The sequence below is a fragment of the Cheilinus undulatus genome, linkage group 18, assembly GCF_018320785.1.
Source record: "Cheilinus undulatus linkage group 18, ASM1832078v1, whole genome shotgun sequence".
In the NCBI taxonomy this organism is placed as follows: domain Eukaryota; kingdom Metazoa; phylum Chordata; class Actinopteri; order Labriformes; family Labridae; genus Cheilinus; species Cheilinus undulatus.
This window is the reverse complement of record NC_054882.1, coordinates 14393441-14418048: the sequence shown is the minus strand read 5'-3', so window position 1 is coordinate 14418048 and position 24608 is coordinate 14393441. Positions and strand designations below refer to the sequence as shown.

General features: G+C 40.4%; 1 protein-coding gene and 1 long non-coding RNA gene across 2 annotated transcripts in view; one reads left to right on the top strand and one right to left on the bottom strand.

Moving 5' to 3' along the window:
* hs6st1a (heparan sulfate 6-O-sulfotransferase 1a) overlaps positions 1–15034 on the bottom strand; it is a 99651-nt gene extending 84617 nt beyond the window's left edge. The window contains exon 1 of the mRNA XM_041812341.1: positions 14245–15034. Coding sequence (XP_041668275.1) covers positions 14245–14744 — 500 coding nt within the window. The 5' untranslated portion in view covers positions 14745–15034. The remainder of the gene's footprint in view (positions 1–14244) is intronic.
* Positions 15035–22655: 7621 nt separating this feature from the next.
* The window catches only part of LOC121526533, a 91210-nt gene continuing 89257 nt past the window's right edge, over positions 22656–24608 (top strand). Inside the window, exon 1 of the long non-coding RNA XR_005993320.1 lies at positions 22656–22955. This is a non-coding gene — a long non-coding RNA (uncharacterized LOC121526533). The remainder of the gene's footprint in view (positions 22956–24608) is intronic.

Below are 24608 nucleotides of genomic sequence, written 5' to 3'. Positions count from 1 at the left end.
GCGAATCAATGGAGGAAACAGCCTTAAATCAACCTGACCGAGGCAGACAGTTTACACTTAATGATGACACTTTGATCCTGTTAAAGAACGCCCAGCTTTACTCCCTATTTTCACTAAAAGTTTGCCTTTATCAAGCCATTTACATCCCTAGTGTGCTGCAGACAGTCTGCCCACTATAGAGCTGAACTAAAGCCCCGCATGAGAGTATGGAGAGGGGCCCTAAAGAGGTATCTACATATCCTACTGAGCTATAGTCTCTCCACTCTGTATTGTGAGGCTGCGTTGTTCGTTTCAGTGACCTGAGGCTGAACCTGAGTCGAACTCATGTATTGGAGGGGAAGAAGCGGCGTAGCTGAGAGAGGCCTGTCAACACTCGCTGCGAGCTACTAGAGGAGGAGAAACACATAGGGGCCATATCTCACCCTTTTTATGTGTGAGGATGGGTGAGAGTCGGCCATCCTTTCACTGCGAAGGGCAGAGCATGAAACTTAAAGATCCACAATGCCAGAGTGTGTTTTCTGCTTTTTGTTGCCTGATTTAGTGGGTAGAGTTTGGGGATAACAGCAGGGTTAGAATATGTGGTTATCACCGTGTTTATCGAGAAATATCCTCAACATGGATAGTCACTATTACATGCCTGTGTTTATTATCATATTCAGCTTGATTTGATGACTGATAGTTTTAAAAATAGGGATTAACATGTTAAAAAATAATAATGCAATTAAATGATATGGCCAAGTTTGGCCACAACTTCCTCCGGTAGTTCTCCAGCACGAATGTTAATGTCCCTGGGATGAAGAGATGAAAGGTGAATCAGCAGTGATGAGTAAGGAGACAGACCCAAGTCTGCTGAACAGCACATTTCTTTTTAAAAAGCTTAGATAAAACCAAAGATGATGCTTACAAGCACTACCAACAACACGGGGGGACGTCAAGCTATACTGGTGGACTGCAGCAGACCTGGATTTGTCAACAAAATGCCAACATCTAGGCTGACTAATGCAATCACTAAATGGGTTGCCATAGACAGCAGACCATCAACGAGGAGCTCCAAGACGCCATCCAAATCCCCCCCAGGTGACCCACGCTAAAAAATCACCTATGAGAACAATGGTCCCACGCAGGCATGACTACCTCAGGGTAACGGTACACCCAGTCAGTGACTTTCCACCATAAGTTATTTTGTACTTAATGTTTTTCTGCTGATCTAGTTTGAAGTTTTTAAATATTAATGCTCGGAGAATTAAGACATTAACCTTTAGCCGTTCAGACTGGAAAGATCCACACGTGTCCGCTTCACCATGCACCAGCAGACTTTGACACCAGGTGTGTCTGTGTTGTGTGTTGGCCACATCTCCCTGCTGTCACAGCGCTGTCATTCTTCCCCAGTTTTTCACCCAATAAACCTCCCTACAGGTGACTTGATTCAGTGTATAGTTGAACTGTGCATTCTGTACAAATAAAGGGAGTTTCTCCACAGTAAAGCAAAACTGGACTTTTACTTTGAAAAGCACAAACTGGAAATGTACTCGGACTGTGTTTATCATTCCTGAGGCACCAGTGTGGAAACAGGAAACTCCACTCATAGAAGTTTACACAACAACTTTTAAGCATTTAAGGTCATGGCCTTCATCAAGGTTTGTCAAGAAACAGACAGCAAACAAGTTCAACCCAGTGATAGTCTTGTTGACTAAAACTGTGATTAAAAATGTTCGTCGACCGCCTTTCTCCATGACAAATCTCGACTAAGACTAGCCAAAGATAGATCTGCGATGACTAAAACTGACATGAAGTTTTCATCAACATGACTAAAACTGGACTAAAATGTTTTTCAGTTTTTGTCAGACATTCAAAATCCATGATATTTCTCCACTGTAGGTAAATCTTTCAAAAAACAATGCATCTGTATTTCTTCTGCCTCACAGCAGTAGAAAGCAGGGACCCCAGGTTAGGCAGAGTGCATAGAACACACTTCCATGACTTGGTACCGGATTCAGGTAAGAGAAAAAATGCTTGGACTAAAAGTTAAGACTAAAATGTGAGAACTTTTTATGGACTAAAACTAGACTAAATTGTTTCTGAGTTTTTGTCGACTACAACTAAAAAGGGTAGAAATGACTAAAATGTGACAAAAACTAAAAGACATGTAATCAAAAGACCAAGACTTAACACTGGTTCAGCCTATGTGAGCATACTTCCTACACGGAAATATAGGCGAGCCCTCTATTCTCTAGATTCTCCGAGACATGCTAATCAGATGTGACTTGTTAACATGCAAACCAAACAAAAATCCAGCCTTGCCACATCCAAGACATGCGTCTCACACACACATTGTGAAATGGGCTTTATTCTTATATTGAAAGCCACACTGGTGGTACTCGTAGCCTAAGATACCACAAAAAAAGAGAGAGAATCTGGTCTCTTAATAAAAATATACCATGAATTTTCAGTACAAAAATGTTGAAAGTATTTTTGTGCAGTTGTGCATGAGTTTGCCTTCATACATGCCATTGTAAAGAAAAGACCACCCACTGTCTTAGGACTGTTTTTGTTGCCTAGGCAGCAAACAGAGTTCCCTTTGTTTGATTTTTACCAGACCCATATTTAACTTTAAAAATCTGATATCTTGACAACCATGGCCCCAACTTTAACCACAAGCAAAACCATGGCAGTATCTATCATGCCTCAGTGGCATAGAAAAACCAAATTATGTACAATTTGGTTTGATTATTAATAATTTTCTGGTTGTTGACCTTTGGAAATGAATCCCACATGTGATTCCGATAAAAAAAAAATCATGAGTAGAGCCACTGGAAAGACGCTGAAAATCCTAGCATGTTTAACTCCTCAAACTGTTTAAATAAAACAGCATGTGATGGAAGCATTGCAAATTTAAATTGCATAAAGCGTTGTTTTTTTTTTTTTTGAATATTCAATGTTTTATGAGAGGTTGAAAAGACTGTTTTCTTTGAAGAGTCTGAGGGAAAATCAGCCTGTGACTGCTTCTGTTGACTGATATCACACTCAACGGTTAAAATTGGCCTCTTTATAATGATAGTCAAAGGCTTCCAACAACCATATGTTTGGTATATTTAAATGAGACAACACTTAAAGCTGATAACATTTGCCATTGACTTAATAGGTCATAGATCTATAACAGTAGTGGCTCTAAATGTGAGCATTTATCCGTTTAGAAAACTCCATGTTTCCTCATTTCTCACCACTGACTTCACTTTAATGCGTCTGTGTGTTTGCCCACTCCTCACACTTTTAAATTAGCATCAATCAGCCACAGCCGGGTGTTAAGTCACCACTGGTAATCCCAGTTTTCACCAAGACAAGCGGGGCTAGTCCCACCCTGGAAGGCGATTTGAGCCCAGTAAGCGGGCAGGGAATAACCGGCTGCAGGGATGTGGGAATGTTTGTTGGGAACGCTGGAACATTTGCAGCCGCAGGATGAGCGGACATAACCGGCTTTGGAGCGCCCGGCCGCCAGCGCTTAAACCTGCCTAATCTGATTGGATTAACACCAACCTGCCAGGCTACACATGAGCGCATGCACACACTAATACACACACACATTAGTTCTATATGCCAATCAGCCGGGGCTGCCTCTGCCGCTTCCTGGAGTTCATCTGGATTCTGGATTGTACTGGCTGACTGGGCCGGCTGATGGCACCACGCTGGGCGACCACATGCACACGCATCCACTCTCACACCACACACACACAGCCATCTCAGAGTGCAGTGATTTGTGCTGTGAATCTGAAACAGACCCATTGAAAGCAAAGTAGAACCCAGTGCTTGACAACCGTGCTAATTGACTAGCCCCCTCCCCAGCAATGAAACTAAATGTTTTCAGCCCTCTATCTTTTATCTCTTCAATCACTCTGACAGCCTTCCTCTCCTCTCATCCTCTTCCTCACATTAAGGTCATAAAAAAAAGAGAATACTTCGATATTTTCTAAAATGATACAATCCCTTTTAATTTCCAATTGAAGCTTTAAAAAACAGATATACAATCAGACTTTTAAACTTAGGGAACCCAACAAGAAACACTTGTCAACAAGAAGAAAGCTGATGAAACACGACAAGTCAGACTCTGATGGTAACAGGAGGGTTCTGAGGCAAATTTTGCATATGAGGAGGGAAACAGGACAGATTTGAAAAGGTCATTGTGCCAAAGGTGCCTCCAAAAAGTTAAACCAAAGAGAAGGAGCACTGGTACTCTGACCAAATATCTGAAGGACAGACACCTTGATCCCTAGAAATATTAATAATTTATCATTAATGTCCCTCATGATAAACTAGGTGACAAACTGTTTTACTTTTTTCTGACTTTAAACATCCTCTTGGGTCAAGCTACGACAGCCTTTGTGTTGGTTTTGCCTCAGGAGCAGACTACTGCTATTTAGCTGGTGTTTCATGATCTCACCACTTGTAGTGAGTTTAATCATGATTCACGCTCTGACATCTGTGCTTGAGCAACAGCACTCTATCTGATTAACATTACAATACTTTCACTCTGTTCTATTTGATTCTGTTTGGATGGATCTTGGTGCGTTTGCTCTATCAGCACAGTTCACTTCAACAGAAAAATTTGTAGTCCAAAGATTAAAATTCTAACTGTGATTAATCCCAGACTTTTTCTAGCTGAACACAATTAATCCTAAATTGCCGTCCCCAACACACACCGACAGCACATGAATGGTTAAACTCCCCACTGGCCCCTGCTGGCCTGGGTGCTTGTTACCAGAGCCAAAAGCCCACTTGGGGATCACCTCCCTGCCTCACGGGTAGGTTGAAAAAGGATGGGAGCAGTGGCATTTCACCAGCAGCCTAGGCCTCCTGTTTGTTCTACAACTTGAACCTTGAAGATGGCACTAAATTTTCTGTTTTCTGTGCTCTCAAACAGAGCTGCTCCCATGGCAGCTGAGATGGACAAAACAGGGGAAACACTTTGTCAGCCGTTTATGGCGGCATCAGGAATAGAGCAGTGTCCTAAAGTGCTACAGTGTGGTGCGTCCACAGGCATCTGGCTGCTGACTTTGTGGGTTCAGTCACAGAAAATAACGGGGCCATCTTATTGATGCTGGTGTGTTTTAGGCTTAAAATTCCACCATTTTGCATCCGTAAACAGTTTTTTCTCGCATTTTGGATTTTTCTACTGTCTTAAGCCTGATTTATGCTTCTGTGTCACGTCAACGGCGTAGTTACATCGTTGACTGTGAAGTTCTGCGTTGAGGGAACACGTCGCTCTGCAATTCAACGCCATGCCGCTAGGGGGGTGTGGCTGTGTGTGTGTGATTTCAGAGGGGTCACATCCGAATCCTTGTTTATCTTCCGGTCACAGTAAACAATGGCGACCAAGGTGGAGCGTGTGTGTTTGGAGTTGGAGCTCATCGATATTGACGAACAGATTTTTTTTGTTGCAAATGTTGAAGCACAGGCAACACGGAAGACATTTACGGAGGTGGTCTGTATGACCACTAAACGAATTTACCACACTGGTTCGCCCACTGAGGGACCTGGATGAAGAAATGATGTTTTGAGTGGACCAATCACAGCCCTTGCGGTCCGCATCGCCACATCACATAGTTAGGATTTTTTGGAGGTGCGCGTCAGGCTACGGCGTAGGGGTCCAGGTCGACACAGAGGGCTATGCGTAGCTACGCCGTTGGCGCAATGCAGAAGCATAAATCAGGCTTTAAACTAATTTATATTTTCCACATACACTAGCTGCACTCTGTGATTTTACTCTGACTGAGGATGAGCGACCTCCCACTTCAGTAGTGTCTGGATTGCTGCCAAACAAAGCACAACCATGGGCACCTGGAGAATTTCTGTTGACTTCATCGATTCACTGTTGCAGCTGTAGAAGCAATTTGCTCCACAGTGCGCTTTGCAGGCGGATCACGGCGCAGTTGTTGTATATGGTAATTAAGGGTAAAGGTAACTGGACAGAGACCTGCTTTTACAGGAAGATTTAACGTGAACCTGACCACTGAAAAAGGAGCTTGTTATGGATTGAAAAGGAAGATGATTTTTGACTTGTCCTCTGTGCTGTCCATGAAGTGTATTGAAAGGGATGATATATCATGTGATTTATCATGATTTCAAAAAAATAGTGCACTAATTGTAGACCTTAATTACCCATGATTAATGTGATTAATCTTGACAGCCCTAGAAAAATCAATTATCCTCATTATAAAATGAGAAAGCTTGTAAGATTAGGTCCATGTCAATCTACTACTAAAGTGGTGTGTATGTTACTTCTCTTGTACCGGCACTGTAGGTTGTTAATTAAAAAAAGACAAAATTATCCTTTTTTAGGACTTATTTTTCCCTGATGCTGAAACAGGTATCAAGAATCAACATTTTACCTGTATCATATCAAAGTTTAAATTTTGGTGTCATGACAGCCTTTCCTCATATTCCTCTCCATCACCTCCATCTCCTCCTCTGGCCCTCTCTCCTTACCCCCCACCGTCCTACCTCCATCCCTCCCCTGCAATACCCACACATGTAATCATTCATTAGAACCAAGGCAGTTGTCCATTAGGCAAAGCAGCCATTTTGGAAATTGCAGCAAATCTTCCATGAAAAGACATTTCCTCTAATGCGGTAGTCACGCTCGGAGGGAGAGGGAGAGAAAGATGGCAAAGGAGAGAAAGGAAGACGAGGGGGCAGAGATGGAGAGAGAGGAGGCGGGAGAGAAAAGTGAAGGAGGGAGATAGAGGGAGAGAGAGAGAGCCCCCCGGCCATAAAGCCACCAAGCGGAAAGCTGGCCTGCTGTTTGATTAGAGAGTGACACCATCATGGAGCGAAAAAAGGGAGGGAAGGATGGGAGGGAGAGTGTTTGAGAGGCGAGCAGAGGGGATGGAGAGGAGGCGGGAGAGAAAAGAGATGGAGAGAAAAAGCAGGCGGTGATTTGAGAGGGCTGAGATAGAGGCAGTAAAATTAGCCCCATCACTTTGCTTGCTAAGACGCTCCATGGCACACTACCAGGATTAAAAGCAGACACGCTCATGCTCACGTCGGAGAGACACACATGCACAGGACAGATGGTATCCCCCGTCTGAAAGTGTTCCTCCAATTTGGGTAAAGTGATAGGAACCTCCTTAACCAATTAGACGCTCCATATCTAAGGCCTGGCATTCTCTCCCCCACACACTCATTAGTGTGTGTATTTCTACCTGTGTGTTTGTATTTGTGTGGGCCCCCCGAGAGAAGTGAGGAGCATTAAAACTGATATAAAAGTGCAAAATGACAAATCCACTCTGAGTGGTGCTCTGCTGAGTTCTCTTTCTCCCACAATGCCACTGTTCATCTCCATCTCATCTCATCACCGATCAAAGCACGACCTGTCTCTCCAAACCACCAACCATTCATCTCTCTGCAGCTCCCTCTCTCTCTCTCTCTGCTGCTTAACGCTCATTCCTCTAAAGCTGACACATTTGTCACCACACCAAACTAAGCCTAATCCATTGTAGCACTTTTTTACTCCTTATGCAATTTATGATATAGTGAATATGAAAAAGCACCATGTTCAATCCAATTTCCTGAACATCTCCGCTAAGTTTTTATGCTCTCTTGAAGTTGACGCATTTATTTCTTTGTACGACGCTTTGATGTAGAACCATCTGTAGAATCGAAGGATACCCGGCCATGACAACAGGCCTGGGAAAGGTTACAGTGTCGATATAAGACAGTTCAACTGTTTCTTTATAACGTGACTCATGTAAATGTTACACTGGCTGTCTCCTCTATGGGCTTCTATCATGTTTGTAGTCAGAGATCAAACTCAATGCCAAACCAATCTTCAATCTTCTTGAGTTGTCGGTTCACATACAGACCTCACAGCGGGAGAGTTTCTCGGACAGGACAAGAGTCAAAAGAGGGGTCTCAGGAGGCAGGACATGAGGTAAAAAAGAGGAAGGAAATGGTCAATAAAGTAGGGCTGAACGATTTGCAAAAATAATGTAATGGTAATTTTTTTTCCCAATGCTGCGATCGTGATTTAATAAGTGATTATTATTAGATTACTCAACTAATGCATTTATCAACAAATTCAAGCAATAAATCAATATAATAACCTACATTCAGTCAGGAACACTTGTCATACATTTTACCATTTCATTGCAAAATGGATATAGCGTACATTTTTATTTGGCAGAGAAGGCTCTGCTCTAAAGACGCTACCTGGGTTAGTCAAGCAGCATGTTTTGACTTTCCAGGGAACACTGTTAGAAACCTCCAAATGGATGGACACATAAATGACAATGTGTATTAAAAAAATGAAATTATTTCAGACTCAATTAATCCATGGTAGCATGAAGCTGAGTATGAGGATGCAACAAGGTTTAAGCTATAAAGGAGGTGGCTGGGGTGGAGGAGGTTAAGCTTGTGAAGCTGCTGCAAAAAAACTGAATGTGTTAAACTGCTATTTTGACATATTTCAAGTTTAAGAAATATTGCAACTTCTGTGATTTGTAAATTGCAGCAGGCCATATTGCGATTTAATCTAATCTGCGATCAATGGCCCAGCCCTAAAAATAAAGCAACAAATACTATGATATTTGCGACTACACCAGGGTGGGTTGGAGTTAGGAGGAGGCTATGTCTAATCTGAGGTTATCAACACTATAATTGCACATGTAAATTAAAGTCATCCTAAAACACTTGATTGATAAATTGATTATCTACACCAGTGGGTTTCAACAATTTTTTTTCTCTAAGCTCATGACAAAATTTCAAGGCACAGCAATGCTTATATCCATCCAAAATTGCCTCTTTAACATGCCATCTTTACTGGATGTTTAGTTGTAGCAATTAGGAACAAACGGTAATGTATTTTGTCGATAAATATGCTTAATACGGTTTTTCTTTGGACACACAAGGAAGCAAACTCTAGTCCTTAAAAACACTTTGAAGTTTAGAGAATGAGGATAAACAGTGGAAAATACCTCAACTGACATATGTGTGTTGGCCCAGCCTAAAACTCCACTAATATATTAGTATATGGACAAAATACACAGTTGCTATATGCTGAAATACACAGGCAAAACATCGGCTGGAAATATCAGCAGAAAATTTGATATCTGCTGATACCAGACCGACAATATTGTGCACCCCTAGTTGTAATAATGCATGGTTGTTGTGCACACCTAGACATGCCTTGCTGCATCATTTGGGGACAACGATTTATACAAAAATAACCCAAAATTCTGTTTTTCTCTTTGCACATTTCAGCAGTATTAACCTTATTCAACATTGTTGATTAAAGCAATCTGCTGTAGCAAATTCAAAACTTTGTATACCCGGTATTTCTCACTCATACACCAAATAATAAAAAAAATACCAGAAATCCAATTTTTTGATAGAATGTGATATTACAAGTTTTAAAACAATATTACAGTACCAAAAATACCTGTGAAATCACATGTAAAAGTATCTTTAGTATATGTGTTATGGTTGTTATCAAGCATAGTTGTACAAATTCCAATGCCACACCAGTTTTAGGGTCATAGATCCGCCCCAGTCGCCACTGGCTGAAAGACAGGGTATGCCCTGGACTGGCTGGCAGTCAATCGAAGGGCTGACATATAGAGAGACAAACAACCTGGCATGGTTACACTCACACCTGTGGTCAATGTAGAGTCTCTAGTTAACCCATCAAGCATGTACTGGAAGAACCTGCACATGCACAGGTAGAATATGCAAACTCCAAACAGAAAGGCCCTGTCCAATCAGTATTCAAACCAGGAACTAAGAATAACATGTACATTTATTTCTGTTCGGTGTTTTTTATAGAAACAATTAAAATTTATGTTGATTTTTGGCATATTTTTCTTGCGTGTGGGTTATAGCATTTATTAGACACAGATAGGGGGGCCTTAAGGAAAAAGGGTGTCAACCACTGATCTAGTCAGGATGTTAATGCTATCACCCCCTCTTGCTCAGTTGCTGTGAATTTCCTGGACATCATGTAAAAGAACAATGCAGAAATGACAGCATAGTTGGATGTTAGGATGACGGTCTCTTACCTTTGCATCAGTACTACATAACTGGATGCATTTACAGTATCAGAAATTAATGGTATAGAACATGCCACTATACCTGCATGGCAATCATACAGGTGGCTAGGATGCACAACACCATTGACACATTAATATCAGCAAATCTTGGCTTAAAAACTTAATTATCTTGCTTCCTATACACACAGCATGTAGGCCATGTATGTTTGGATGACGCTGGGATGCCTCACTTTGAGCGTTATTCTTCTTTCTCTCTCCTCTGCTCCCTCTCTGCACATCAGGTCGGTGTTGGTATGATAAATATGATCAAGGTAGTCAAAATGTTGGCCAAGCATAAACCCTGTCTGTGCATCATCACATGAGTAAATTAACTCTCAAGATATCTAATTTTGGAGCTTGGTGCCATAAGAGATCAATTAAGTTTGCTCTCTCTGCCTCTCTCTTCCTCTCCTGCTGACTGACACAAGAAACTCTCTTATCATGTCTCCTATAAATCCACTCGTTGTGCAACCTCTTCTGACAAACTTCTGCCATTGTTTAGTTTATGAGTTTATCATAAAACTCTGCTAAGTTCCTGCACTGATTCCAATCATGAATAAATAAATATCTAACATCCCTCAGTTACATCTACATCTAACATCCACTCCTACATGCTGAAATTTCCTGGTGGGAAATAGCCTTGAAAAAGTCAGAGCCAGGGTCATTTGTGTTTACATGTGCAAAGTCCAGGGCATTTTCTGGAGTGTATGTGAGAATTTAAAATGACTGATGAAAAAAAAGCTAAGTCACCAAGGCCCTCATTAACAACAGTGCATATGCATAGATATGTGCTTAAGAGTTTTTCCATGTTAGTTGTGTTTTTATAAACTGAGGTTATCACTGCCATCATCATGTACTAGTCTAGTATGTTCTGAGTACCATTAAAAAAAAAAAAAAGTAAGTTAGCCGAGTTTGAAAAGGAAAAGGAAAAGGAAACGTCACCTGATTGATGCCCACATCTTTATAACACAGCTGTGTAAAATGTATTGCAATAGCTTTTCTTGCTTTATAAAAAGATCTGGTGAAAAGTTCTCCACAGGCTGCATGCTGCTTAAACTGCTTGAAATACAGGAAGCTGTAAATACTTCCTGCTTATGCGTTGTGATGTGTTTTGTGTGTGCGTCCATTTGTGTGCACTGAGCTTAATATGGAGCCTCTTCTTCATGATTTTCCAACAGTTTTTTTTCCTCCAAACTAACAGATTTTTGAGCAAATATTTTGTTAATAACTACTCAAAAAAGTAAACAAACAAATCAGTTATTCAGTATTTTCATCAACCCAATCCTGCTGAAGTTTTGGTTTCTGTAATGCTCCTTTTTTTTCTTTTATTCCTATTACTTCAGGCATGCACATGGTTTTTAAAGTGGAGTTCTGGTGCCATATATGTTTTTATTGGAGGTGTTTCTGAATGCATTCGTCCCCTAGTGTGCAGGAGCCTGCACACAAGTGGACAACTGATTACCTACTAAAGTGCCTAGGATTGGCGTGCAAATGTTTGATAAATCTGGATTTTTTTGTGCTCATGCACATCTTAGCTGAGGGCAGGACTTTCAAAGCGTGCATTTTCAGACATTTCTTTTGCACAAACAACCAATAATGACAACAATTTTGGCTGCAGCTCTAAAGAACGAGAACATGTGGTTTAGTTTTTGTATTCAAATCAAAGGATTAAGTCACACAACAAGACACTTCGGCAAAAATCTTCCTCTTTCACATCTTAAAGCTTTGCATGTCTACATCACTGGTACAGCTGTTACCAGAATTTCACCAGAAAAATGTACTAAAGTTTGGATGTTTTTCAAAAGTTTTGGTACTTTTGTGCACAATGAATCTTTAAGAAAAACAGAGATTTGAAAACATCTGGTGTTTGCAAAAGCATCAACATTTGACATCTCTATTCAGGAGTGTATTTATGTACTCAAACACAGCTGATGGAAATGGTTCTAGTGCACATTTTATTTTTGCAGCATTTGAAACGTTTGTGTAAAATCCACTTGACAGCTGGATGAGAACACAGCTGCAGAGAGAGACGCACGATCTCAACACAAGCTCTGCTTCTGCTGCTTCGTTATGGAGTCAAAGATTTCTCGATACACACCGTTTCTTCTTCTCTGTTCCAAGTTAATAACGCAGCTCCCAATCGCTTCCTCCGCAGAGTGGGCAGGTATGTGGCATGTCAGGCAGAAAAAGACGTAAAAAGTGTCAGACCTCTAGCTGGAGCTGCAGACTGTTTACCTCCACCACAGTGACAATGCACACACAGCTGACCTAAAAGATGTGGGAGACGCCGCGCCAAGAAAATCCTTCACCGTCACCACTGGTCTGTAAACACAGATGATCTTTTTCACACTTTCTCCAGCCTCTTCGCCACACTGCTACTGCCCTCAGGACTAATGCCCCTAAACAAGCGTTACCACAGTGAGATGAGAAAGACAAACATTGAAGGGCGCAAGGATTTGAAGGTGCACAGACTGAACCACATAACAGAGAGAGAGAGAGGGAGCAACAGAAGAGTTTCTCACTGCAGCGATTCATCCCTGTCTGAACTGTGTAATATGGAGCAGCATTGTTTTTCTTCAGGGTGCTATTACGCTTAAGGTGCCTTGTTTCTCCTGTCAGGACTGATAGGATACTCGATTACACCAGGGGGGAGACGTCCTGGCCTCTTCAGGTGCACACAAACCCTGCCTGCCTTTGCTCACAAAGTGATGAAAGCCCGTTTATCCTGCATCCACTGTGGTATCTCGGCTCACCATGCAAAAAAACACGGCCCGGACACGTTATCACCTCTGACCAGGGGGAAACCACGGGAGTCAGGACTGACGCCAGCAGCAAATACCAGTGCTAGTGTGTGTGTATGCGTGTGTGTCCCAGCGGTAATAATCACCCGGATTAGAGCGGAGCCAAACCCCCGCAGGGTCCCCCCTTCTTTTCCCCCCTACACAGCCCTGCCCTGCCCAGCCCAGCCTGCAGCTCTGATCCCCCTCTCTCGGAGAAGGCATGGGAAGCAGCCTGAAAAACCCGATTTGATTTCAAACCTCCCTTTGTCCTATTGATCACCCAAAGTCAAAATAAAACATTGAGCAATACAAAGACACATAACCCATTCAGCAAGCACCCTTGAACCACAGGGGTGCAGTGAAATGGAAGCTAATACAGCCGTCAATATGTCTGTGTGAAAGATGCAATATGCTGCAAAACAACAATGGGGAGGCACGCAAGAGAAATGGGTTATAACTTAATAAGGATGCAGGTCGTGTCTGGATACCTCGCAGTCAATGTGAGGGATTATTGCTGAGTGGAGATGTTGCACTGAAAGAAATCCAGCCCAATCTCTGCGTGCGATTCCGAGGGAGGGCAACCCTGATCTCAGCTCCTATCAACAATTGTCTGAGGCACTGTTGAACTCCTGTGGCATCGCTGACAGTGCACTGTTGAAATGTCTATCAACATTAGTCTCTCAGCGCCTCTTCTAAACTAACTGTTTTAGAAAAATGCACACAATCCTTGCTTTTATCTTTTGCCACAATGCTGCTCCACCCATTAAGGAGGAAATCCTTTGATTTAAGACAGCACGTCAACCAAATTATGACCATTAATATTCCTGTGGGAACCTCAATGTGTCTGTGGTGTAACGGTTAATGTGGTTATGTTTCCTTCTGTTGTGTTAAAGCATTGCTGACATGCCTGTGCTACTCATTAGAGCAAAAAAACTCCTCATTTATGTAATATTTTGTGCAAAAATTGCCTTTAAATTGACCATTACATTAGGCTTATATAATTGGCTCTCAGGAGGAATGCTGCATTAATGGCTGTTTGGTAAACCAGACAAAGATGTCTTAGAAGTAGGAGGGAAAATGTTCTAATTGATTCATCTTAAAAGCTCTGGTTTGATCAAGAGTGGCAGGATTGCTTAAATGTAAGGCAGCAGTGTTATCTTGGGTCGTTTTGGAAGTTTTTTTGCCACGTTTTTAAAACTGTTCTCTGCTGTAATCCTGGTCTTAAATCACCACAGCAATCGTGTGTAAAAGTTAGACTGATGGAGCCCCTAAAAGAGCCACAGAGAAACGACAGAGTCTGGATTTGGGGCTCCAGGTTAGAATGTAAACCTCTTACTAAGGGATTCAGGTTAATTAGTGTCTATAAAGCAAACGCGTCCCAGTTTTACCTCTGGTTTTTCTGCTTGTTCTCCTTCTTGTTGAGGACCCCCGGCACACAGTTGGTGAGCTCGGTCCAGTCGGCGTGCAAGCCGCAGCTCCAGCCGGTGGAGAACCGGGAGAAGAGCCAGGTCTCCTTGCGGTTCGGCCGGTAGCAGGTACACTTCTTCTGGCCCGGTCTGCAGTCGCACGGGACCTCCAGACGGACATTCTGGACCAGGTGCCTTCCGAAGGTAGTCCCCCCGGTCTTCTGGATGTGCAAAAACACAATCACGTCCTCGCCTTTGATTTGGAAATCTATCGTCCTTTCCAGGTCCCTGACAGGGAAGTAGTATTTCTTAACGTAGTGGGGGTCCGGAGTGGGGAAGATGTCCCCCTCGTCTTCCTCCGTGAAATAACCGTGCGGGGAGCCGAAATTGATCACCCCTGGAGCCACGTACTGATAGAGAATCAGCATGAAACACACGGATCCGACGACGATCAACAAGAATTTGCTGCTCCTCTCGACCATGTTCCTTCCCAGTGCGGTTCCTGCAGTACGCTACCATTTCCCAGTCAAGCCGACGACACGGAGCACGGCGCTCGGCTTCTTCATTCTCGCTCTCCCCCGCCAACAACGACTCGTTTTCGGGGCTCAGGAGTGGCTCATACCGCTGAGAAACGACCGGCGAAGTTGGCTCATCGTTCTGCGAGACTGTTCAACACCGTGAAAGACGCATTGTAACTCGCTGAAAGCCCCCCCCGTAGCAGACCCTCCCCCGTTTACTTTACTTTGGTTTCTCGTCCACACAACAGGCTCACTGCATCACCATGGAGTTATGTACCCAGGATGCAGCGCGAATCGTACCTTTTCAACCTCGCTCGCTCCCTCTCTCTCCCTGAAAACAAAGTGAAAGGGAGAGTCGCTTTAATTTATTGGTTGACACGTAACGACCGCGTCATCCTGGTAGCCAATAGCCAGAGGCCACAGACGGACAACTAGGGAACGGAATAACTAGATAGATGGATATCTAGATAGATAAATATCTAGATAGATAAATATCTAGATAGATGGATAACTAGATAGATAAATATCTAGATAGATAAATATCTAGATAGATGGATAACTAGATAGATAAATATCTAGATAGATGGATATCTAGATAGATAGATATCTGAATGGACTGATAACTACAGAACTGAATAACTCGATAGACGGATATCCAGATAAATGGATAAATACATAGAATAACTAGATAAGAAAACAAGACAGCTGAATAAGTATATAGAAAGAAAACTAGATAGCTAAATAGCTAGATAGACGGATAACTAGAGAACTGAATAACTGAAGTATGCATGCCTAAAAATCCACAAAGAACCATGAATATCCATCTTAGCCTGTCACAGTTAGGCTAGTCATTTGTTTTTTACACATTCAAGGCTGATTGTGTGCTTGGCAACATCTAGTTTCACAGCTTCACTTTATTGGCATTTTTTTTTTTTTGGTATTTGGGATTAATGTCTGAATTTTGAATTTATGCTGCTTAAAACTTTGAATTTGTTCTGCATTACATTAACTGAGCAGCTGTCAATACTATTTACTTAGCAGTGAGACTGGTGGGCAGATCTGGCATAATTAGCTTAAGAAATATAAATCTTTGCCAAAGGCAAGGTTGGATTACTCAGCAGCCCAAGGCCTGGTACGACCCTGAAAGTTGTTGGTTCTGAATTTAGTATTTGAATGTTAATAAATGCACTTGATGATATTTATCAATAAAGCACTAAAAGCACTTAGCACAAGGGCTAGAGATAAAAAATTTAAAAGAATAACACGACTTACCAATGTGGCTTTGTATAAGTTAGAGAAAAGGCAGCATCAAAAAAGTTTACACGTTCTCCTGAGATCCCAGCTGTTGTCTGTAGCATTTTAGTTTCTCCCTTTTGTTTTGGATAACACAGAACAGCCCGTCTCCTGAGGGACCTGTTTCAACACTACTTCACTAGACGAGTTTGTGACAAACTCTTAAAAAACTGGCAACCCAGGTTGTCCTCGAATATCCCACAAACATTTCAGTGACATTTTCTTAAAAAAAAAAAAATCCATTAAAAATCCTGAAAATTTCCATTCAAAAATAAAAGTAGAAAGTAAGAAAGTGAGAAATTAATAATGTAATTAATCAATAAAAACAAAATCCGAAAAATACACAAATGGATAAATGGGGGGGGGTTCCCCCCAAGACTCAATAAAAATTTTATATTCCTAGTAAATTTTAAAAATTCCAATCACATTACACCCCACACACACACATAAAAAAAACCCAAAAAAACAAAAACAGAACCAAAAAAATATATATTAAATCCAATATACCAAAATTCAAATCTAATATCTGTAAAAGAACCAAACTCTCCAAAATGTGGGAACAATTCAACCAAAAAATTTCTGGGAAATTTCTGATGGTTCCACTGCAAATTCCTAAAACGTTCTTTGTGCGTTACTTAAATGTTTATGGAATTCTGGAAGAATTAAAAAAAAATCTAATAGCAGAATTTGATTCTATGTTGCAGAAAAGCCTAAATGTAATGTCCTCTTGTGTACATGATCTCAGGAGTATATTGTATGAAATAATCTGAGTGCATGAACTTTTATTGCCAGTGAAACTTCAGTTTTAGAAAAATTTCAATCATCCCTCTTAACCCTGCTTGTGCTTGCAGTCAATGTAATTTTTCCCTCCAAAAGAACAAAAAATAAGAAAGATAAATGACTAAGCAGGGAGATTTTAACCATAACTTGTGATTTTAACTTTTTATTGGTAATGACTTTTTATTCTAGGTTGAAAAATAACTAACAAGAGAGAGTAAAAAAAAAAAAAAAGAAGCTGCAAACATATACGTTTTGAAGAAGACTAAGATGTCCGACAACCATCAGATCAACCACTCCCGGTGCCTCACGTTGCTTCTCGCGTTGTTGCCGCTGGTGGTCAGCACTGAGCCCTGCTGCTGCTCTGCTTTAACGCAGCCGATCAACTTGTCAGGCACATTTGTGTGATTCTCGGCGGCGATCACTGTCGAACATGTTTTGACTAATCACATCTACTAGTGTGAGAGAGAAAGAGACATGTTTCAACTGTTGCTCAGATAAGAAAGGCTCCTCCAGCATTGCTGAGGTGTGATTTTTGTCTCCCTGAGGTCTAAAGCGACTATTTCTCAGGCGTTTGTTATTGCCCATGTTTATTGTGGTAATAGAGCAGAGCGAAATGACCGGGCTGCGTGTAATCTTGGTGAGCTTCCAGGCCTGATTCCCACATGTTTCTTAAATGAAGCTCAATCAGAGAGATCAGCCCAATCAGCAGGCTCGGGGCTGTGAAACCAGCAGTTGGCTGTGGCTGATGGCAAATGAGCTTGGTTAGAGATGAGGGTATATTTTCACTGGTTTGAGTTGATGATGTGATGTGTGTTTAGACGGGCTGTAATTGCCTGCGTGTGCTTATCCACACTCCTGGCTTCCATGATTTCCCAGTTGAATGTGGATCTCTGAAGGCCTGGCTTCCAGGAACATTTCATAACTTCTAATTTGTTTCAGGTAGTTTGAGGAGGGCCAGGTGTTCATAATATTTAGATATACACTTTAAAACTGCCTTAGTATTTAAAAATAGAAAATGATAGAAGATTACTGATCCAAAAACTGGGTACCCCTCTCTGCTAATTCAGTCATTATTAAAGAGTTTGAAATTAAAGCCTTATTTTTAGCTTCATACTGAAGTAACGACGCATAACTAGCATTATAATGATGCATTGACACGTGCTTATGGGTTACAGTAATTCAAATGACTGAATAGTAGATTAATTTATGGATTTTGCATTATATTTTCAGCATAACTTTTTTCCACAATCTAAAGACTTTTATATCTTTCTGTTGATTCATAATGCTTGAAGATGATATGACCCTTATCAGAGTCTGCCTACAGGTGGGAGGTAGACCATCTGGTGACCTGGTGCAGCCACAATAACCTGGTTCTCAGCGCTCTAAAGACAGTGGAGATGGCTGTAGATTTCAGGATCACAGCTCCTGTCCCCATAGCCATGTGTGACTCCTCAGGGCTGAACATCATCGTCCTTATCAAGAAACTACTTCCTGAAGCAGCAGGAACAGGTTGCAGCATATCATCTGCTCTGCAGAGAGGATGATGAGTCTTCCATCTCTTCACAGCCTCCAGGATTCTGAGGGCATGCAGGTAAAATTGTGGCCGACCCCTCTCACCCTGGACACAGCATTTTTGAGGCCCTTCCCTCTGACAGGACGCTGAGGTCCATCAGGACCAAAACCCCCTACCTCCTGCTGTCAGCATCCTGAACAGTACTCCGGCCCTCCCCCCCGTAGACCCCCACTGAACACCAGAATCAGTGGACAAAAACATTGTATGTTTTAACAGACTTAATGCACTACATTAAAACACACTGGACGTTATCTGTACTGTTTATGACTGCACCCTGTGTGTCACACTCATTTAGAAAATTGCACTATAATCTAATCACCAATAAATCTGCACATCTGTGTAGTTTCTCTTTTTTTTGCACCTTTGATGTTTATATTGTATTTTATACTTCTGTTTGTTACTATATTTTTTCTATGACGATCTCTTTAAGTCTAGCCTCTTAATATTTGTATAAGCCTCTTATTATTTTCAGTAAGCCTCTTAATATTTTTATTCTTCTTCATTTGATCTGTTTTGCACCAAACACCAAGTCAAATTCCTTGAATGTGAAATGTATTTGGCAACAAAACCTGATTCTGATTCTGGACTAATGGCACAGAAATCCCTATCGAGTTCAGCTTAAATACTTGGTGTGTTTTACAAGAAATGGGTACAACATTTTCATGATGTGTGTCATTTTTAAAGATGCAAAGTGGGACTTTTTCTGTTGTGAAGTTCTGAAAGAAAGGGACTGTCTGCAATCCAAGGTTGTTACAGTTAACTAAAACTAACTAAATAACTAAAACTAACATTCAAAAATCAATTTAGTTGACTGAAACTAAATAAAAACTAAGCTTTACAAAAAAAAAAAAAAAACTAACAAAAACTGTGTAGTGTGCTTACAAAACTGACTAAAATTCAACATAAATGGAGACAATATAGCCTCAGTTTTTGTCTTTGACACAACCATACTAACTGGCACTGACACCCAAGTCTGGGGAGTGTAAAATTGTCTGATCTGATTGGTTAAGACTTCACTAAGTGGTAGTGTTATATTTGGAGTTGTATTCAAACATAAAATGATAAGTGAAGAGCAGCCTGTTTTAATATGTTTTTAAAAAATGTGTGATGCTCACTCAGCCCCGACATCTATCCATAAAAAACTAAAAGTAACACTAAACTAATAAAAACTAAACTAAAATGAAGCATTTTTGCAAAATAAAAACTAAACTAACAAACCAGCAGTCAAAACTAACAAAAACAAAACTGAAATCGAACACTGAAAGTGAAAACGAAATAAAAATAGAAACTAATGAACAATCTAAAACTATTATAACCTTGCTCCAGTCCATCTGACTTTGTGAAACCAGTTTCTGGTTTCTGGCCTTGTAAAGATCCCCCTGAGAAAACAAAATCTCTATCAATGATTTTAGGGATCATTGCTCTTTTAATTTTACCAAGTATAATCCACCCACATACTTCTTCTGCTCTGCTCTCCCTGCTAATAAAATCAGAAGTTGAATTGATTTTCGGTGTCTTATGCTTTTGTATTTATGTTTGTAATCGGGTCAGTTTGGGTAAATTTGAGTCCTTAGCAGGGCCCTTCTCATTTAGCTTAAAGCAATTTGTAGTAAAAAGTCAGAAAACTAAGGGACATACTCGACTCTAAATACTCAAATACCCAACACTATTTCTCTTCAAGTGCATCACAACAAACTGACAACAGGTAAGTATTTTAGCATGTCTCTATTCCAGATATAACTTTAAGATTAAAATCTGTCACTATTCTTGCAATATCTGTTCTTCTACTGCAGCCTTTTACAAACTTCAGAATGCCGCAGCCCAGCTTGAGACCTAAAAATCTTCTGGAGCCCACCAAAGCCCTTTTACAACCATAACATGAATCTTAAACAATTGCTTTTTATTTTTCATAGTTTTGTTTCATCAACAGGGGACTTCAGTGTGAAAGCTGTGCTTTCAGATATGTGATTATTACTCTGAGAATGTTTGTTGGGTCAAAAAGCTCAATTAATGAGCCACTTATTTTGTTTAAATCAGGCATCTGCAGAGTCACTTACATTTTCTCTCCTTATTTTTATCTAAACGTAGTTTGTGGCTCAGAAAAAAAATCCAAAGTAGCTCCAAAGACACTGATTCTTTCTTAAAATCAGGAAGTGAGCAGTATTAGAATGTTTGACAGAGTGTCACTGGTTAATCCAACACCATTTAAACCGTGACACCGGTTGTATACATCAGACATAACCAACGGTGGAATGAGTTAAAACTTCTGGCTGTTCTGTTAATCCTGCAACTTTGAATAATTACATGTAATCAAATATTTTATCATTTAAAAGGTGATTTATTTATTTATTTATGTAGTTTTTAATTACTGTAAAGTTATATTCATAATTTCAGAGAGAAGGACAGTGGATAGAGCCAGAAACAGGGATGAGAAAGCGGGGTAGACACATGCAGGAAAGACACCACAGGCCTGATTTGAACACAGGCCGCCTCTGTACATGGGCTGGATTTAACCACAAGGCCATCCCATTTTTAGTGATTGTAAATGACCCACCAATGGGACGTCTGGTGGGCCCCAGCCCACATTTGGGAAGCACTGTTTTACTAAAAATCATAAATCTGTATTTACTGCATGCCATTTTACCACACATTCTTTCAGCAGGTCTACAGGGATCTAGTTAAGTTTAAGGGCTCAAAATGAAGACATTCTTGGGCTTTATGAAGGTCTTGGACCTTGATGTTGTAGCCACAGGCTTCCACAGGGACTTTTTGGGATAATCAAAATCTGGACCATATTTTATTCACTACCAGCCCTTTATTTATATTTAAGATACACTTCCTTATCCTTCAAAGTAATTTTGGATGCATACCTTGTTTTGACACACGCCTTTAGTAATTATATCTTGAGGCCTCTTGGAGTATGAGGCCCCGGGCAAATGCCAACGTTTGCCTAGGGTTTGGGCATTGAGAGGGTGGAGACATACCTTAACAATAAACTGGACAGGTCAACAATCATCCTCTACAAAAAGGCCAAAGTGGTCAGCACCTGCTGAGGAGACTGAGGTCCTTAGGAGAGAGCAGGACTCTGCTACAGACATTTAATGTTACTGTGGTGTCATCAGCTGTCTTTAATGCAGTGGCCTGCTGGGGAGGAGGGAGCACTGAGAGGGACAGATAGAGCTCCTTCAGCAGCAGACTGTTACACCCACTGTGCAAGACGGCTACTGCCGTTCTTTTTCTGCTTCCTGCATGAGGGTACTTATATACTATGTGTATGTGTATATGCTCGTATGTGTCTGTCTAGATACAACTTAACTAAACTAAACTAAACAACAGCCACACAAATGCTGGTTGAAAAATGCCATCCCACAAAAGTGTGTGACCAGGCTGGTGACCAGCATGAGGAGGAGGTTCCAGGCTGCTGTAACTGTGTATGGTTGTTCCACACGATACAGGGGCTCCTATTATTAGATGAATATATTGTTAAATTGCCGGTATGTCTAGTTCCTTCAGACTTTAATCATCCAGTTCGCCAAACAATAACAAACAAGAGTCAAAAGGTGTTTTGCATTGGCAGAAAAAATATGGCAAATTTTACATGGGCACAACCCACATATTCAGCTCTGCTGCTCATCCCACAAATGCATGTTCCTTAAAAATGTGGCACCATTTAAAAGGGAAATAAACAGGCTTTCCAATGGTATAACGGTATATTGCTTCCTTTTTTTGCTAAGTTTATGTTTATGAACACTTGTATATAATCCCACAGTTTAAGATATTATGGTCACATTTCCAAAGTATGCATTTTTTCCAATCTTTAACAGCATGTTCAATTATTTAGATTATTATTACTATTTTCAGATATGTAATGTTAATTGGAAATTTAGCATGTTTTTTCCTTATAATCTGGTCTTGGTCCTTCCACCTGCACAGGTGTATATATGTTAACATGTAGCCTGAATATCACTATCACCACTATTATTTTTTCATCTTGCATTTAAGTATTTTAGAAACTTTTTTCCCTTTACTCCTTGTGATATACTGGTGATTACTTTGCTCTCTTTTGTTGGAATAACCAAACTTCTCCCAATAAAGGCTTATTTTATCGTATATTTATCACCTGGTAATGTAATCCAGGCGATATAATTTCATCATTGACGTGATGACGTAACAGTTGGCGCCTGCTACGCTAGTTTCCAACTGCCATAAAAAGCCTAAAAGAAGAGGAAGAAGAAGGATGTATCAGTGAATTTGGCGTCGATAACCTTCAACTCCTGCAGCTTGCGGGACTTAGAACATCTTAGTTCTCTCTGCTGTCAAGCACTGATAATATAGGATACCTCTTTACCTACAGTTCTGAAAAATATCAGTTCAGTTAAAAACACTGTTGCGGCTCATTTCACCAATAATGATGCTAACTTAGTGGAGGAGGCTTCTTGATACCAAATATGGAGGATTACTACAGAGGAAAATAAGGACAAATGCGAGGATATTTAAGAAGAGGACCGTGAAACAAGTTTCACCAAAATGTAAGTAAGTTATAAGCTGAAAGCTGTTTATTTTTTTTATCATGTGATACCCGCTCCTGGGCTAGCGCTAGCTTAAATTGCTAAGCAACTGCTAGCTAATCTGCTGCGCACCTGTGTCAGTGGTAATGAATGATGACGCTGCATAACTTAATGGCACTCTAGATAGCGCCATCAGTCCTATTTGATAACAGTTGACACATCATAAATGCATAACTTTTAATTTAAACACACAGTATTATATTTATTGTATAAAACATTTTGTTACTTACATTTATCAATGCCGCTGTAAACCCCGCTGTAAATACGTTATAAGTAGCTATGGTCTGGGTCTATTTTAGCTCTGTCAGATTGATAGCTTCAACTCATTTATGCATTACTGACCACAACTAACAAGGGTACAGAGGAGGATAAGGGCCAGAGGTGAAGGAAACAGTAATTCTGTGCACTTTGAGTTTAAAGTCGAAACTTGAAGGATTAAGCCAAATAATAGTTTTGAAAAAAAGTTGAAATTTTGAGAATAAAGTCAAAGCTCATTACACTAATAAACAGCAGAACTTAAACTACCACGCTGTGGCCTTGTTCTTGATATATTTGTCTGCTCGGTGCTCTTTTGGTGTAATTTTCACAACTTTCTGGTCACATTTTTTTATATTAAAGAGCAGAAAGGAGAGGTGTTGTTCTTTATTAGAATAAGAATTTGTGCTGATTGTTTTGTGTAGAATAATTATTAGGAGGCTGTGACTGTTTACACAACTTGACTGAACAGAACACATGACAGATGTGCTCGAGTGCAGACAAACTTCTGGAGCTCATGTACACTAAGTCCTGACTTGTAACAGCACTTCTTGTGTTAAAATCCCTGATGCATTCTTACGCCTTTCATGGCATTTATATTATATTATATTAATGTGGGAATATGTAAAGTTAAGCATTGTATTTTTCATTGGTAGTTAAGTTACAGAAGATCTCAGGTGACAAGGAGTAGGCTAATGCAACAGTAATTTAACTGGTAAAGTAACTACTTACTTTTTGATTTGAGTAAATAAGTAATGTAACTTGGTACTTTTTTGGAAAGTAACTAGTAATGGATTACTTTTTTGAGTAGCTACTCCGACACTGCAGGTAATACATGCCATATTCACCGGACAAGTCCACAAAAGCATCTCATTTTAAGTTAAGGACAAAAATAAAGCCTGATTTGTTTATAATAGAACAAAAATATAAATACCTACAGATTTATCAGTAAAAAGATTTGCTTGTTAAGTGAGTTGAAAATAGTGATGTTCCTAGATGAATCATCTCAAATGTGGTTAATAGATTGAGAATATCAAAGACTAAACTGATCTTAAATGCCTTATGGTGCTGGCTTAATTTACCCCATAGCCTTTGTCTCTCTTTACCCCATAGCTACCATTTTGGAAAAAATGACCATCTTAGCAAGTCAGCTTAATCTTAAGCAAATGTTTAACATGGTTTTAAACATTATTAAATCACCAACATGTATGAAACGTTTTTTTAGACCTGCTTCGTCATAAAGGCCAATATTCCTGACATGTAGAAAATGTGTTTTGATAAGCAAAAAGTGTTTTTTCATGTGAAAAAGAATGAACTACTTCCCCAATGTTATTCTTTCTAACACAGCAAGATAGTTGA